Below are 17,810 nucleotides of genomic sequence, written 5' to 3'. Positions count from 1 at the left end.
TGCACTCTGCGCTAAAAGCCCATTCTGCATCAACATCAGCAACACGGTCTCCTTTCACAGAAGACTCAACAATGGCTGCATTTGTAGTGGAACTAGCATTTGCAGTGGAACCACCCTCTTTCTTCTTAGCCTCTTTGGCCTTCAACTTAGGGCACGACTTGATCAAGTGATCATTGGCTTTACAATAATGGCAACACATCTTCTTTTTTCCCTTATCACCAGAATTGCCAGACGAAGTACTGCCAGCAGAAGCATTAGGAACAGAATTTTTGCCACTCGCAGCAGAACCATAAGAAGTGGCTGCATTACTGTTACCACCCTTTCTTTGAGAAGCAATAAAAGCTTGTTCAACTGCACGCTGCCTAGTCCTGTTTTTTCTAGAAAGTGACTCTTGCAACAGCAATGTGCATAATGCATCAAACTTGACAACTTTAGGATTTCCTTGGGTCATCAGTCTCCAAGTACTAGCAAAAGTCTAGTAGGAATCTGGTAAGGCATCAAGAACAGTCTACACAAGGGAACTTTCTGAAATGTCTTCACCTACAGAAATAAGCTGCTCATTGATATCTTTGACACTAGCAAGAAAAGTGTCCATATCATCTTCCTCATGCATAATCTTCGACTCCAGCTCTTTACGCAGCAAAGCAATTTTAGCCTCATTGCGGCTTGCATAAACACCTACTAGAATATCCCAAGCCTGTTTTGCAGATTTTGCTGAACAGATGTGAGGAACAATGGTGCGCTTCACAGAAAACGCAATCAATGCATGAGCCTGCGCATCCTTAACATCCCAACGAGCTTGTTCTACCGTAGGAAAAACAACTCTAACAGCTGCAATCCTTGCAGCAAGACCTGCAACATCCTCAACATCGCCTACATCCTCAGAACCAGGACGTACATCAATGCCTTGCACAATGTTCCAGACACCCTTTGACACAAGAACATGTTGCATCATATAAGCCCACATAGGGTAGTTGTCCCCATCCAACCTGTCCTCAGCAGCAAACATCTTGAACACATCTGTGTTGTTGTTGTCAGCCATGGTAAATGTTGCACCTAATGTGAAAACTGCCCGAAAATAGGAGAAATGGAGCGGGAACAACCTGTGCTATATAGCACAAACCGTAGAAGACTATAAGGCACTTGTTATGCAGAAAACGGCACTGACAGAAATTCTGCACAAAATGACGAAATAGCCTATGCAGTACTGCCTGTAGTGGAAACGGAGGCCGAAATGAGCCCAAATCAAAATTCTGAGCAGACCAAGCTCTTTGAGCATTCCCAAAATATTTGTCAACCTGTGAACGCTTGCCAAAGCTCACTGAAATCGGAGAAAGTGAGTAGGCGTGTGCTGGAGCAGCTGGCGACTAAGCCCGGGAGGACGTGACCTACTCTGATACCAATTGTTGGAATTAGGGTTGCAAAGAAACACACACAGCTTGGAGAAGATGAAGGAAGCTCAAGGCACACAATAGAGAGTGTGTTACTTAGTGTGCAATGGAAAGATAGATAGCCCTAGAGTGATGGGCGTATATACAATGCACGGGGGAAAAAACCTCCTAAAGAGGGAAAAAATGCCCCGGCGGTCCTAGTGTGTTCACACACATCACTACCACATGTATATGGTAACACAAGGTGGCAAGGCAGATTGAGTGCAACAAGCTTCAAGGGCCCAACCATCTCAACTGCCATCCCTGGCAAGCACATACTGAGTAGAGTTGGAAGAGAGGAGGCTGATTGGGCACGACACAGATTGAGAAGGTCTGTTTCTAGTCTCGCCATGCACACAGTCTCCTGATTGGGTATGGAAAAGATTGAGAAGCGCACTTGCTAACCACGCCACATAGTACGCATCATTTAAGCCATATTTGGGACTAGAGAGAGAGAGAGAGAGAGAGAGAGAGAGAGAGAGAGAGAGAGAGAGAGAGAGAGAGAGAGAGAGAGAGAGAGAGAGAGAGAGAGAGACCTTATGTGTCCATGCTCGATGTGCTTCTATTGCACTTGATTTTTAGTACAATTCAACATATGTCAGGTCCCTCCTCTCCTCCATCTGCGGGTTGCATCAAGTAGCTCTTGAATAGAAAGTCATGCTCTGCTCCCATCCACCATGGCCAACTACCTCATCATCATTCCTGATACAGATCTCTACACCCATATGAATTGCGGTGGCCAACTCTATGCAAACCTTCAAAACGACGCAAGAAAAGCAACGTTCTTTTTTTTCCAACTTTGGCGCCTTGCAGACCTTCGTTATAAAAAAAACAACATTGTTCTTATTTTTTTTCTAGCATAACCACATTGCGGGGCTCCTGACCATGTGATTCAAGCAATGGGAAATGGCTCAAATCATGCCAAGTGGCAAATTCTATGTTCAAGAAACAAGAAAACCTCCTTTGGCTAACCAAGTAAAGAGATAGTCAGTAGAGAGAGACGAGATTGAGACTGGCTCTGTGTGCAATGATAGAGGTTTGGATATGGGTCTGCTGCATAGCTTTCTATCTTGGTGCGACGGTGCTCCATCCAAAAAATAAAAAAATTTAAATTAATAAATAATAGGCCACAACATGCAATTCAGAACTAGATAATGAACTGCACGTCATGCTCGGTTGGGGGGTGCGTGTTTGAGCTGCCACTGCATATTCCTTATTGATCATCAATGAAGAATGACCGCCCTATGCATGCCATGATGTTGAATAGCGGGTGTTGCACCCTCGACTCCTTAAGAAGCCGTGAGTGCTTGGGATAGCATGTAGACCATGAACTAGTTGATGAGTGGTGGGTAAGAGTGAAAGGGTTGGTGGCCGCCATATGCATGGTATTGTCGTTCTAAGGTCGCTGGTGTGAGGCCATGAGTTTGCCAGATGTCCGCTGCAATTTGCTACTCCTATAACTTTGCTGAGGATGTCGCGGCAAAATTGGTTGACGTAACCTACAAATAATTTTGCTAATTGACACTGCTCTCCATCGATGCTTGCTAGACTGCCATTTTGCGCATAGCTGCTTGACGATAGTAGCAAAGGATTATCTAGTGTTTCTTCCCACACATACACATGCATATATCTATATATCAGGTTCAATCAAATAATTTTCATAGTCGGATGTGATCTCTCTACTATATTAAGAGTTTACATCTATAAAATAAAAAATTAGGTACTATGTTAACAATGCTTACTCTTTCCTAAGTATGTAAGATACCTTTTTTTTTTTGGTCGTCCTATTCATGTTTACTTGTTCATGTGAGAAATTCTATAGGGTATATGTATCCCAAAAATCCATTGTCAACAAGAGAGATTAATCAAAAATAATTTATATAAAACAAAATTAAAGTATGTAATTGTACTTATTTGTGCTACAGGATAGTGAAGAGCTATGTTGTTGAAAGGTAAATTTTGCACCAGGTGTTTTCTTGCTACCAAGAGTGCATCCTTAGCTCTGATACCACTGGTATAGGCGGAGGTGTGAAAGGCCCTGCAAAATATTGAAAACAACATACTAAATGACATAAAACAAGAGATCGATATACCTGGAAAATTCCATAGCACATAATCAAGGCTATATGCGATTATAGAAAGACAGAGAGTAAGAGAGCGCATGCAGATGCACCCTCTAGAGTGGAGTGCTACACTAGCACGACGAGAGAGAAGAGACGAGAGAAGAGAAGAATAGACACAGGCACTGGGTGCAATCTCCCACCGTGCAAGAGTGAGCATTTTCCTCTTGCACGCATTTATTTATAGATTTCTTGAATGCTCAAAATAAATACACATTGATCGATCGGATATAAATGGCTATAGTTAATAAAGAACACTTTAAATAACAAAATGTCCATAAATGTGTTATCCTTTCGTATAATCTTTAGCCTTTTCAACCTCTCACCTGCAATAAATAAGATATTTTTCATTTTCATTACAGGTCAGGTGGAGAGCCATCGGACGACCATGGCGTGGATGCTGGGGTGAAACAATAGCCCCATCTGCTTGGCATCGCTGGTAAGTCTCTTCCAGATTGCCTGCAACCTCCTCCCTTGAGAGAGAAATAGGCACCAACTGCTCTAGTTTGTAACTCAAAAACACGAAATCTACAACACACCACAGGTTGACCCAGCCTCCTCATAGCCCATAATTGCAAGAGCTGCTCGTGAAGATAGGGTTCAATTGAGCCTTTGCTCCACTGTGGAAGTCTCTAAGTTTCCATGACAACTCCTGTGAAGACGAGATGAGACCCCGCAAAAGGAAAAAGATCGGATTATTTCCTTTTTCAACAATAGTAGGACTGATGGTGGCGCTTCTTTTGACTTGGGGTAATGCTGTAAGACTGGTGCTCTGTAACATTGGATTAACTTTTTTATTTGATGCTCAGGATTGAGCCAAGTGGCTTAATGTTGTGGGAAATGTAATGGTTGGATATATTGGTTGACCTAATGCTAGGGCAGTCGAAGGCTTCCGCGCCCTGCCACATTTGACATACATGTTGACCAAGGTAGTGCCAAGTTTTTTTTTTTAACAACCCCTGACTAACAATATCGTCATGAGTTCTTTTGTCCATCTTAGCGTCTTCCAAATTTCACATGACTTCAAGATGTAAGCATAGTTTATTGCATCTGGAGAGATGCACTCCCTTTGTATTAGCTGAAAACAGCCCATAGCTTCCTGGCCCCGCTCCTATTTAGCATATCCCACAATGAGTGCATTCTTAGACTTAACATTCTGCAAAGGCAGCTCCTCAAGAACCTTTTGTGCTCTTGGAAGCACACTGCATCTGGCATACATGTCAATCAAGGCAATGCCAAGCACGCAACCCCTATCTCATAATATCATCATTGCCCATATTGGAGTCCTCCATAGGGCTACATGCCTTCAAGATGCAAGCATAGGTGATTACACATGGAGAACTGCCCTAGTTTTGAATCCGCTAAAAACAACCCAGAGCTTTGCAATCACTGCATTCCAAGAGACGAGATTCCGGACAGGAATCTCGTCAAGAACTTTTTTGAGCTTCTTGAAGTATTTGGCATACATGTTAAACCAAGGCATTTCCAAGCACCTCGTCTTTTTTAACAGACCTTGTCATAAAATATCATTGTGAATTCCTTTTCCCACATCAACATCTTGCGTAATGCCACATGTCTTAAGATGCAAGTGTAGGTGATTGCAATTGGAGAAATGCCATCTCTTTGGATCTATTGAAAACAACCCAAAGCTTCTTGGAGCTTCCTGGTCCCGTCCTTGTATTTTGATGTAGCGACTTTCAGGCTTTCATTAATGTTTCCTGCATGCGGGCATCTGCTGGCCGACTTTGAGGCTTCTTGCACGTAGTCATCTACTGGCCAACTTTGAGGCTTCTTGCACGTAGTCATCTACTGGCCAACTTTGAGGCTTTTGATAATGCCGTTAACGGTGACACATGGACAAATTCTCACAATATTTCCCACATTGTGACTTACCTCAACATCTTGAGCTTCTGTGAGGGAGGTGCCACATACCTAGCTAGGTATGCGGTGCCTCTCGAGCAGAAGCTCATGATGTTATGCATTGTATGAAAAACACTAAGAAAGACTCCATTTTCCTACATGAGAAAATTTCTAAATCTTCTTGTGATACTCACCAAGTGAAAAACCTAGTTTTTAGTATAATCCCATCTACAAATTTTAAAATTTACCTACCTTTATTTTTATTGAAGGTTTTAGACACCTATGGTAGTTCACAAGTTTTTGAGTTTTACTTGGAAAAACCACAAGTCTAGAACCGTAAAAATATTTTTTCTTTTGCAAAACCCACAGTACATGGGGTGGCGTAATAAAATTTATGCCAATACATAGCCAGTTAGTAGTGATTGGCTCAAGAGTGTTTTGGTCCAGGCTTCTAAAGTGAAGAGTTGCCTATGTAGGCAGACCCTCTGTGACTCTGCCACCTAGAAAGATATGTAAAAGCAAAAAAAAAAAGATGCAATGAAGACCTTGTGGAGCATGTAGATGCATTTTTGAAGCCTGTCTATGATCTAGGAAAGTAAACTTGTGGACACGGCTGAGTTTTTGCCGATGGAACTAAATATTTACCAGGAGCATATTCAATGCCTATGCCCAATTAAAGGGAATTTGTATCTACTTTTTGTATTGGACATCAAAATGAGGTACTATGCCTGCTTGATTGTAACTCGTTCAATGTATTATGCCCGCCCTATTGGAACGAGCTCCTTCTCGTGAAAACGTGTTTTTGGGTCCCTTTTTATATATGCACGCATAATTTCCAAGAAAAATGTGTTTCTTTCTAGGGTTTCAATGAAGACAATTGGCTGCATGCAATTCAATGGTAGCGATCATAAGAGGCTTCTTTTCTTCTTCTTCTTTTTCCTTTTTTTTGACGCACCAGAGGGCCCACAGGTAGCCATGAAACATGGACGAGCAAAGGCCGCATACCATCGGAGAAGAGCTACATGTAGGCATCACCATGGCCACCTAATTGATGCACCACATGCTGGGAACGATGGAGAGAACTTGTAGCAACCAGCTAGGAACCTCCTCCTCGGGTGACCCACTCGAGGAGGAGGATGCACTCGAGTGTCCAAGGGCAAGAGCCCTAGAAACATGAACACCAAGTGAGCACAAGGTGTCCTCTAGAGGCTTTCATACTGCAACTATGCAATCCTCATCATTTGTGTACTTGGTAGCCTTTAGCACTACTTTAGAGAAATTCAAGCTAGCTTTAGTTAAGAATACTATTAGTGCTACTGACGTGAGCATGTACATGTGAGCTCGCATGGTTGCTCCACTACTCTCACAACCTAGCGCTACCCTATTCACGATCCCTTATATGTTTTATATTATTCTGATTGCCTTTTCCTAATGTATATTTTTCCTAATGGTAAAAATAAATAAATTCACTATCTACATATTCCAAGTGCATGGTGCAAAGAAACTCTAAAGACCATAAAACGCTAGTTCCTCTTAGCATCATTCAGTTGGCGACTTGCGAAGCTAAAGTACAAATATATGAATCCACATTTGAATCACCTCTTTATACGGATATAAGAAGTCTTTGGACTTTTCAGTTTCATGGGACTTTTCATTTCCTAAATTCACCCTTCACTTATTTATTTGAGGTGTTTTGAAAGGATTTTTATTTTTTTTGAAAATGGGGGACATCACTTCAAGTTTGAGAAATTGAAAATTTGATATTTTCTTTATCAAAAAGGGTTTCTTCCAGGCTTCCTCTACAACACTATACTAAAATTTAGGGAAAATTACCAAAATACCCCTCTAATTTGAGGAAATTCCTAAAATACCCTTGTATCTATTTTGGTTGGATTGTTCAAGATTTTCTAATCTTCATTCGTTTTTGACAATTGAGATTCGTTTTTGAGTGCTCAGCATGTAATTTGTCACCAGTTACCATCGCAAAAATGGCAATTATGTCTAAAATAATGAAGCAATTTATCTCCAAAGCCTACATAACCAACTCAAATTGTAGTTTTAGCATCTTGTACGATAGACAATCACTCTTCTTGTGAAGACCTACAAAAAAAATTATTTTTGGAGAAATTTACTCTCACAACCAAGGGTATTTTGGGAATTTGGAAAATTTGAAGGGCGTTTTGGAAATTTATGACAAAATATCGGGGGTATTTTGGGAATTTTTGCAATTTGAGGGGTATTTTGGAAATTTCCACAAATTAGAGGGGTATTGTGGTAATTTTCTCTAAAATTTATCAATTGAACTTTCCTGTTACTTTACCAAAACAAAATTTAATATAGGGTAAGAAGCTTTTGCTCAAAGAAGCTAATTTGAGCAATCTTCACAACACTCGTTAAACAAAAATCACCCATATTGTGGGATTGATTTTTATGAAATTATCTTACCATCATCTTCACCACGGAAGCATCAAATCAATGACTCTAATACCACTTTTAGCAAAGGGAAAGGGAAGAAACCATCTATAGTCCAACTCTCTCTCACATACACAAGTCATCACCATCATCTCTGATGCCAAACTCCAATCATGGAATAATCCTCTCTCTATCATATTCTAGTACAAGGTGGAGACATGCAATTTAAACACCAAATACTTGATACTTAGAGAATTGCATAAGAGTGGAGCGGAGAGAATTTGCAAAACTATCAACCTTCAATCTTAGCCCCCAAGTGCACGACACACTTGTAAACCTTAGTATTTAATGGTTTTTTCCAAAGAAAGTATTTGCGCCAAAAAATGGAAGCCCTTCCTTTACACTTATTGCATGTATTATTCTATGTACAACTTGAATAATTGATGAGCAGTGAGTATGGCTACTTATTGGAGAGTTGAACCGCACCCGCAAGCCTCCTTTCTACCTTCATGAGCTCTATCATCAAACTCACATAGTAGTTAAACCACTAATCACTAGGGCAACAATAAGTGAAAGCATTCTATTGTTTAGTTGACCGTTGGTATCATAGGTGTCAAAGAGATCCCCACATGTTCTAGATGTCACACGGTGGTGTTTACCTTGGCCTATTTTAATCAAATTTGATTTTTGATCTTAGCATCTTCTTCTTAGATTAGATTGAACCCTTATCTTCAAGTTAGACCAGTTGCGTTGCAGTAAAGAAGTATATTACATAGTCTAACACAAGTCCAACTATCTCGTAAACACATGCCGACGCTAGACCATTGACTCCCTAGGCATCCCATAAAGATAGAGAACACTTTTGGACTCATGTACAACTAGGCAAGCGTAGAGCACATCACATGGCTCACTGCAACATCATGTTCTGATTGGACTAGAGATGGTACACATAAGGACTTATACAAAGTATATAAGGTAGGATTTTCATAAAGAGTAATTGGTGTCATGAGACCAAACCCAATGCAAAAAAGTGAGCTTTGAAGTTGGTAACAAAGAGTCATTACGAATGAAAAATCAATTTTTTGGACATCTCACTTAAATGTATGTGGGGTACATGTCACAAGCATGCATCAAAAGGGCTTAACTCAGAAGCATCATGCCATTAAAATCGAACTCTACATTGCAAAGTTGTTCCAAAGCAACTACTATTGGAGTCTGAAATAAGAAATTGTCACTGATGTTGTATGTCATATAGATACTTTCCGCAACCCAAGTAAAGCCCTAGAGGTAAGACCACCTCAAAAAACTTTTAAATGTCCTCTTGTTTGTGGGAGCATTCTTTATTTTACTTTACCTCTTGTTTTGAGGACCAAGTCTCTATGTTTGCAGGGTGCTTTGAGTTAGGAGAAGGCTCTGTCTTTGGAGATGCATCCATGTAAGTGTTGTCTCCTACTCCTTGTGTTATAAGGGGGCTTGTTTAAACCTTTGTTCACGGGGAGGCTTGTCATGCAGGCACCTTGTCTAAAGTGTCCTTTTCATATCCTTAAGCTTAAAGGAAGGGTTTTTAGCGATGTAAGCCTCACGCTATGACTGTTGCTACGCATACCTCCTCTAGAATATTCAATAGGTTAAAAAACCAAATTGTATAAACCAAAAAGGTGAAAGATCTCAACCCATTGGAAAAAATGAAAATTGTGTTGGAATCTTTGGAGATACACTCTCACTCTCGCGTACTCACTCTTTTGTATCACAGCGGTGGTGGCGGTGATAACGTCTCATCGAACAGGTGGCGGATCTTCTAGCTCATGCAGACATGAGATTGTGAGGCAATGGCCGTTATAGAAACGAGACAGCTACCCCCCCCCTTCTCCCTCTCGCGAGCGATCGCTGTTGTTGTAGAAACGAGGCAACCCCTCTCTCTCATGCGTGCGCCCCTTCTATATAAAAGCCTCTTCTATAGGCTACATGTGAGTTTTATATATATGACCCCTTATTCCCCAGCTGGAGCCTGGTACCCCCTCCTACCTGCTTCACTTTTATTAAATTTGTTAGTTAAATGGGCCCTCTTCCCCTGGCATCGCTCTTCTCTTCCCTTTGCATCCCTCCCCATTTCTCTGCGCTTCATCCCGCCAACAATGGCCGTGCACTGCCCTTGCATCCCTCCAGACGGCATCTCCTCTGCACCCAGGCATATCCATCCCCATGCCGTCCTCCAACAGCCCCTGAGGAAGCTTCAAGCGATAAGGGGGGAGAAATGAAATGTTATATTTAAGGTGTTCAAAAGGCCAGAGTGACCTATGATACCAGAAAGTTACAATGTGGTGGATCTCATACAAAGTCAAAGTAACAACATGACAAAATAAAAATAAAATACTATGGAATCCAAAACTGCTAGGTGTGAACTAAGTAGCTAGCTGGGATAGCTAGGTCACAAGAGAGAGAGAGAGAGGGGGGGGGAGCGCACACATGAGAGAGAGGGGTTGCCTCGTTTCTCCAACAACAGTGCACGCATGAGAATGAAAATGAAATGAAATGTTATATCAACGTCTTCAAAAGGCCAAAGTGACCTATGAGACCAGAAAGTTACCATGTGGTGGATCTGATACAAAGTCCGACTAACAAAATGACAGAATGACAAAATAAAATACTATGGAATCCTAAATTGCTAGTTGTGGACTACGCAGCTAAACAGCTAGCTGGGATAGCTAGATCACAAGAAATCCATAATCGATCGCTAGCGGATCTCATCAATCTCCTCCATGGTCAGTAGTCTGATCGGGCGTCGTGCATGTCGAGCCAAAGTGACCCGAATCCTCTGATGCAACCTCCGTCGATGCTATGTAGTCCTTCGTAGTCGTGGGCATCTGGATCTCCCCAGCTCAGTCGCTCGGTTCATCAGTACGCCTCTGGTGTAAAGCGACGAGCTCTGCTATGGTAGTAACTCCTCTGGATGTCCAGTGGGGCAGCTCTAAAGAAGTCTGTGATCTGTCTCTGAGACTGGCTAGCCTCTCCTCTCATCAGGCTCTCTCTGTGTCTGCACACCTCGAGCAAAAACAAACCCAAGCATCTCTGGTCCTCGTACCGCATTTCTCTAGAGAATGGTCCAAAGCCCTCTTTGAACAAGCAATGGAAGCGGCTTCGTATCTCGTAGTAGACGGGGCAATGGCATGTGTAGTGCAACTGTGTCTCAGGCTCGATGTTACACAAGGGGACTGCCTCGTTTCTACAACAACAAGTCGCTCGCTCGCTCGCGAGTAGCTGTCTCGTTTCTATTACGGCCCATTGCCTCACAATCTCATGTCTGCATGCACTAGAAGATCCGCCACCTGCTCAATGAGAAAAGACATTGGCATAAAGTAGGTAGTGTTAGAAGAGAGGAAGTGAAGATGCTTGATGGTTTACCTTTGGTTGACGCATGGGGCCATGTAAGATTTCTTAAGTCTAGGTGTGCATAATGACAATGTAGATATGGGACTGGAGCTCATAGGCAAGACCCTGTGAGCTTCAGTTAAGATTAAAGCTCGCATACAAGTCCCTTTTGGTCAAGATGGTAGATAGTAGCAAAATCAAATGCTTTGGGCATTTCACGAATGGAAGCTTAGTGTATTGAAACAAAGATTTTATTGGAAATTTATATACTACAGGAAAAGCTTGGGACATCATTAAAGATATGTGCATTAGGAAGCCATGGCTGGAAGGGCCAGGGTCATAATGCTCAGACTGTCTCGCACAAATGGAGTGCGAGGGTACTCTTAAGGGCAGTGACCTATGTGGTGCCCCTTCAGGCATTCACAAAGAAAAGTTCCTGAATCACACTATCCATGGGTGGCAGACACAGATGGTTTAGGGAATAGTTCACACAACCATGGCTAGAGTTGGCCTTCCAAGCATACCCTATCTGGCATCACACGTGTTGCATGGAAGCCTCATTGCCTGCAAATACGGTTCATTTTTTGAATGAGATACTACAAGTCTCTTCTTCATCCAAAGAAGATGATTCAACAAATTGACCTGTATGACAGAACACACTTTTTTTTGAAGCTTGAAATGAGATGGCTGAAACACGCTTTTAATAAGCTTGCTTATAACCCTCAAAATATGAATCTCTACAATGAGCTGGTGAAATATGTTACACCATATTGGACATTTCTGCCACCTGAGTCAATTTTACACCTTCACATAAGGCACTTGCATAATCAAGGCAACAAAACTCTTCTGCAGCCAAAAAACAGCGAGTGCGTGAATATTCCTGTTGTAAGCAATTTCTGCTCGATGCTGCACCATGCCCTGGAAATGCTATTTCTAATCACCTCTACAATCAGCCCCAATAGCTTCTTCATGCAGTATCATTGTGGATCTTTTCCTCATTGTATAGGTGCTTGCTCGACATGTTCATCTATGCGATTGCAGCATGTGAACCATGCTTACAACGGGCCAGAAGAGTTGTCAAAAGTATACACAGGTATCTCCCAGGCGCGCAGTTTTTTCTTTATATCATTGGTCAAGCTCAAATCAGATGGATCCTCTTTGAAGGTCTTCACGTACGTCTTTGCCCCAAATAAGATAAGACGTTCGATGATAAATAGCTGATAATTGTTTTGCACTACTGGGTCTACAATGCTTTTAAAGTGAGAAATGAACACCACCTTGTACCTGCAAGAATCCAATGAGGAATAGAAGATCCTCAGATGGCTAATCAGATGACGAATACAATCACGACATTATTAAATGTCCAAAGTGAGTCAGAAGAGGTACTTTGTCCCAAGGGCATCAAAGAAGCCTGGTTTTCTTTCGTTTGATGCAACGAACAGAGTGCGTCCTTCTGGTATCCAATTTCCTATACGCCTCAGTATGGCACCTGCCTGCGTATCCCTGTCAAGATGTGGGAAGAGCGTTCTATTCACACCAAATCGATCCTTCCTTATCTTTAATTTGTCTCCTCGTCTAACATGAATCGCATCATAGTCACCCAGTTGTTCAATAATCTGTTGTAGGTCCAAAAAAGAAACAAACGTTATTATCAGGCATGCCTACATAATAGAACTCATAGAACAACACAAACGTAAGACAAAAGAGAAGATTCTTAATCAGGAATATAAGTTATAGACTATAATGAGATCTCACAATACACGAACTTGGAACAAAGCTAAACAACCAAATTAAACACAATATTCAAAACTGGACAGCATTTAATAGAATTTTATCACATTTTTGGATAGAGCTGGCTAGTGCCCTGTTATCTCCTTGGGGCAAATCTTAAAGAGGGAGGTCTGGTTTGTGGTTGTGCCTGGCTTGTGTGAGGTATTTTCTCTCCATTGGGTCATGTTTGCCATATAATCCCAGCCAGGTACTACAGACATGATGAGTTCTTTCCATATTGGTCCTCAATCGAAAGCAATTTTGGTCCAATTTGCAGGGGTGATCATATTGTGGCCTGACAATCAGTTATATTCCAATTTTGCCCATGATATTATCAGTCATGGATGATTTTGGGGGAGTCGCCAATGTGAGCTGTAGAAGTGGAGATGCAAAACTCATGGCAGTGGTAATACTAGAAGGCCTGGCAGGGACAGTGGTGGTAAGAAAAGAGGGAGCACTATGGGGAGTAGGAACAGATATGAGAGGCTGATTGACAGATAAAGGTAGGTGGCGATAGAAGTAGAGGAGGATGGGTTCTGATGGTGACAGAGGAGTAGAGGGATGTGGTGGTGGTTGGCAAAGTCAATGATGAAGGAGATAGAGCGGATTGATGCACTGAAAAAGCAGCTACCAAGGGTATGAAGGAGGCAAAGATGATGGGTGGGTGATCATGCAAGGATTTCAATAGGGTATGCATTAGTGATAGGATGAGATCAGAGGCACCGCAAAGGTGCTGGTGGCAACATCCAAGGTCCTTTAGACAAGCCAGGGTCACGCACAAGTTGAGGACGGTATCTTGGTGGCAGGGAGAAGGCTGAGGTGTAGAATAAAAATGAAAAGCAGAAGGAAACAGAAACGTGACCTCTGGTAAATTGTAATAGGAGGCAAGCCATGGCATATGACATGTACGTAGTGAGAATTAACGTCTCCTGTGCTGAACGATGTGAACGAGGTGACTCTACTCCATTTGCAGGGGTGGAGATGGTACACGATAAGACAAAGTTGAAGAGAGTATAAGATAGTGCGACTATGTTGAAACTTGAAAGGTGAGGTGTTGAGCAAAAAAAAAAAGAAGATAACGCATCTGTAGAGATTGGCCAAATTTTTCAAAAGAAATGCACAGCTAAGAGAAACCTTGTCAGCCGAGTTTGAGGGTGTTGTGAGAATGTGGTGAAGAATGATAGAGCAGAGCTGCCTGTATTAAAGCAAGTATGGTAGAGAGAGGACTCAACAGGTGGAGGGAGGATGGTGAAGGTAAGCGCTACAGCTTGAAAAGCTCAAGCTGTGATGATGTGACCTTGTCGAGACCTCTCAAAACAGCAGAGTTTGAGGGTGTTGTGAGAAGGTGGTGAAGAATGATCGAGCAGAGCTGCCTGTATAAAAGCAAGTATGGTAGAGAGAGGACTCAACAGGTGGAGGGAGGATTGGTGAAGGTAAGCGCTACAGCTTGAAAAGCTCAAGCTGTGATGATGTGACCTTGTCGAGACCTCTCAAAACAGCACAGCTTCGAAAGTGACGAGCAACATGCCTTGACCCAAATGGATTGATGATGGTTGTGGATGGTGGGCAACCGGAAGTGGGTGGAGCATAATCACAATCGACGGAGCCTCTTCCTTCTAGACCATATTGGACAGTAATTTGACAGAAGCGTTGGTGCGTAGCCCTTACCGCAGATGGATATGAGTGAGTGCAGCAACCAAGTGAAGTGAGAGGTGAAAGGTCTTGATCTGCAAGGGCGCAAAGAGACTGCAAACGAGTCACGACACTGTGAGGGAATGAGTGCTGGTGTGGTAAAAAGTGCCGATGTGTCACACGCTGTAGTGTCAAAAAGTACTGTCAGTGCTGCAATATGCATATATAATATAGGGTAGATAACACGAACTTGCTCAAGAAGATAGGTTTAGTGTAGAGCAAGCAACGGAGGCAATGAAGGCATTATGGGAGCGTCATGGAGTCTCTCATTTAGCAATGGATGGAGCGACACTTGCAAGAGGTTCATTCCTGTGATTGTTTATTCCCGAGGGGGGAGGTATTTCGTGGACTGGCATGACACACCCCTCAGTGGAGAGTCCATCAATGTGCTTGCCGCTGAAGTGGCAAGCACATTCGACCAGAGCTTGTGGTGGGTTGTGTGCGGACACTAAGCCAGCATACACTTCTCTAAAAGGAGGGTTGTTCCAGACAAAGCTAAAAATTGTCAAAAATTGACTAGGCAAAAGTTCTCGTTTAGCAAGCAAAAAAGAGAAGGTAAGCTGCTACAGTACCAACATAAAGTATCTTTAAAATTCCTAACTATGCACACTAGCCAGCCACCTCTGTACCAACATGTATCTGATACTATACACCCAAAAGAGTCATCACTACTATGGGTATTGCTAACGTAGCGAGGTTTGGCAACATAATACTAACCAGATGAAATTAAACAAAGGTGTATCATCATGAATGTGTGTCCACTTAACAGAGGCAGGATTATGACGTGGCATCTTAATAAAAATCGGCTACATGTGCACGAAATCATTGAATAACAGTTAGTATGATTACCGTTTCAGCAACCAGTCTAAGAGGTTTAGCTGCCATCTTGGGGAGAAAGGAGTAAGGCAGGAGAACATTTCTGTGGTTCTTTCTGTCCGAACATTCCACAAACCTGGGAATTTGAGACTACAAGATCATCAATAAACTTCACAGCAGTGGATCTACAGACATTTTTCAACGATGTGAAATAAAGTGATTGGAGCTCCATGCAAATGACTCCTTCCCTTCTGCCAACATGCCAACACTAAGCAAAAATCAATCAACCTAATGATAGCAAAAAGTAATTAAGGACCACAGGAATCACAATGAAAAAAGATCAGTCACAGCAAGTCATTTCAGAGGGTAAATTCCACAAAGAAGTAACAACAATGCGACATTAAGCAAGAATCGACCAACTTCACGACAACAGGAAGAGGTGAAAGGACCACAGGGACTAGTATCGAGAAACACAAAGGAGAACGAAAAGACACAACAGACATCATTTCAAAGAAGAAATCTCTTTTTTTTAAAAGCATGAATCCTACCAAAATAACAATGCAGTGAGAGTCAAAGCATATTGGTGAAAGATCCTACTAACAATTTCTTACTTCTCTAAAAGTTGAAGTAGCTCAATGCACTCACCAAGCAAGAGGACTCGCTGTTCGGTTGATGACCACAGCCTCTTTATATAAGGAATCATGTTTCAGCTCTGATCGGCTAATGTCCTTGATGTCTACGGCAGTCTTTAGCAGGCGAGCCTTGGATAAAGCTTGATGCCATTCAGCAGAAGAGTCCAAAATTACTTTCACTGTTTGTGAAATTAAAGCCAAGTCGTACAATGAGTCCATTGCACAGCTTTGTACTCCCCATCTAAAGTAATCAAACACTGCATTATCAGACTCGTGCCCTGTTTTCAACATGACATGACCACAATAACCCTCCCGCTCTTTCTTACTCATACCCCTCAAAATTTCCCGAGTTGGTTGAAGCCCGCAGTATTCCCTTGTCATTGTGTTGTTGATTGATGCACATACGAGAAGGCATCACAAAGGTCCTGTTTGAATCACGTATGATAGAAGGGGAAGTAGTCAATTTCCACAACAATCTTAAATGCTTCTAAAACTCTTGAATGAGTAAATGATAGCACACTTTAGGTCACTATGATTTTTACACTTTTCAAAAATGTTTAAAAACTAATAGCATCTGCTGTACTGGCTTAAGAGCCAGAGAAAAATAGCCTTGACTGCTAACATGTTGATTGCTAAAAGTACATGATAGCACATCTTCGATCACTTTTTTTGACACTTCTTGAAAACATTTGAAAACTGATAACATTTACTGTGCTGGCTTGAAACTAAATGCAATTCTAGATACCACTCACAAAGACACAAAGAAGAACCTACACTCCTAAATGTGTATGATAGAACTCTCAAAGGGCAGAAAAAGATTGAAGAAAGCTTCGGCGTTGGAGGAGAAATGCATCATCGAGGTAATTCTGTAAAGTACCATCAGCATCTCACAGAGTATGCAATGGGAATCCAGGATGTGTCTGTCTATCATTCGGAAAAAAAGTATATTCATCCTGTCTGCTTTGGTAACAAAGGAAAAGATAGGTTAACTTATATCTCTTTTCCTCTGGGTCTAGAAGCTCAAAATGGACACAAAGCTCTCTATCATACAGAGATGTTTCCTCCTAATGCTGCTGCTGCATTTTAACAACTCAAAGCGCAATTCCTAAACACAGCTTATCCAGTAAAGAGTCGAGACAACTTGTACAGACAATGGACAACATGGGGGATCCCAAAAATGCAGCTGTGATTGGCTGCTGCAATGCCATGTCATCATCGCACCCGTAAAGTCCCTGCCGCTCCAAAGGCATGTTCATAGGTACACTTTCAGTGGCCTCTAGACGCATTTTTAACGGGTCTGCATGCAAAGTTCCACATATAGTCGGTGATCGCACATGATGAGCTTTCTAGGCGAGATGCCAACTCCGCCACATTGGACATCATGTATTTACATTTCAAAAATATTTTTTACATGCTCTAAAGCATCCCAATAAAAAAGGTGATGCATCTAGGGCAATAGAGGCAAAAAGAAAGCGATTTTCAAGAAAAAGCAAAAGCAAGTGCTTTTCAGGGACAAAAAGTAAGGGAGAAATGAAATGAAATGTTATATTAACGTCTTCAAAAGGCCAAAGTGACCTATGACACCAGAAAGTTACAAAGCGGTGTATCTGATACAAAGTCAGATTAACAAAATAAATTAAACTAGGATAACAAAATATAAATACTGCGGGATCCTAAACTAAGCAGTACAATGTGAAGACAATATGGGA

The 17,810-nt window shown here is 41.9% G+C and overlaps 1 protein-coding gene across 2 annotated transcripts in view; it reads right to left on the bottom strand.

Moving 5' to 3' along the window:
• Positions 1-11,875: 11,875 nt before the first annotated feature.
• Positions 11,876-17,810, bottom strand: part of LOC147437887 (uncharacterized) — a 56,999-nt gene continuing 51,064 nt past the window's right edge. The window contains exons 2-6 of one of the 2 annotated variants that reach the window (XM_086487311.1): positions 16,434-16,526; positions 16,115-16,342; positions 15,503-15,605; positions 12,578-12,807; positions 11,876-12,475 (exon numbers count right to left, since the gene is read on the bottom strand). In XM_086487311.1, coding sequence (XP_086343437.1) covers positions 12,247-12,475; positions 12,578-12,807; positions 15,503-15,605; positions 16,115-16,342; positions 16,434-16,526 — 883 coding nt within the window. In that variant the 3' untranslated portion in view covers positions 11,876-12,246. The remainder of the gene's footprint in view (positions 12,476-12,577; positions 12,808-15,502; positions 15,606-16,114; positions 16,343-16,433; positions 16,527-17,810) is intronic. The other variant, XM_086487312.1, reaches the window with a different exon arrangement.

The sequence above is a fragment of the Adiantum capillus-veneris genome, chromosome 17 (genome assembly GCF_014529385.1).
Source record: "Adiantum capillus-veneris isolate H3 chromosome 17, ASM1452938v2, whole genome shotgun sequence".
Lineage (NCBI taxonomy): Eukaryota > Viridiplantae > Streptophyta > Polypodiopsida > Polypodiales > Pteridaceae > Adiantum > Adiantum capillus-veneris.
Note: the sequence above shows the minus strand (reverse complement) of the source record. Positions and strands in the feature narration are given on the sequence as shown.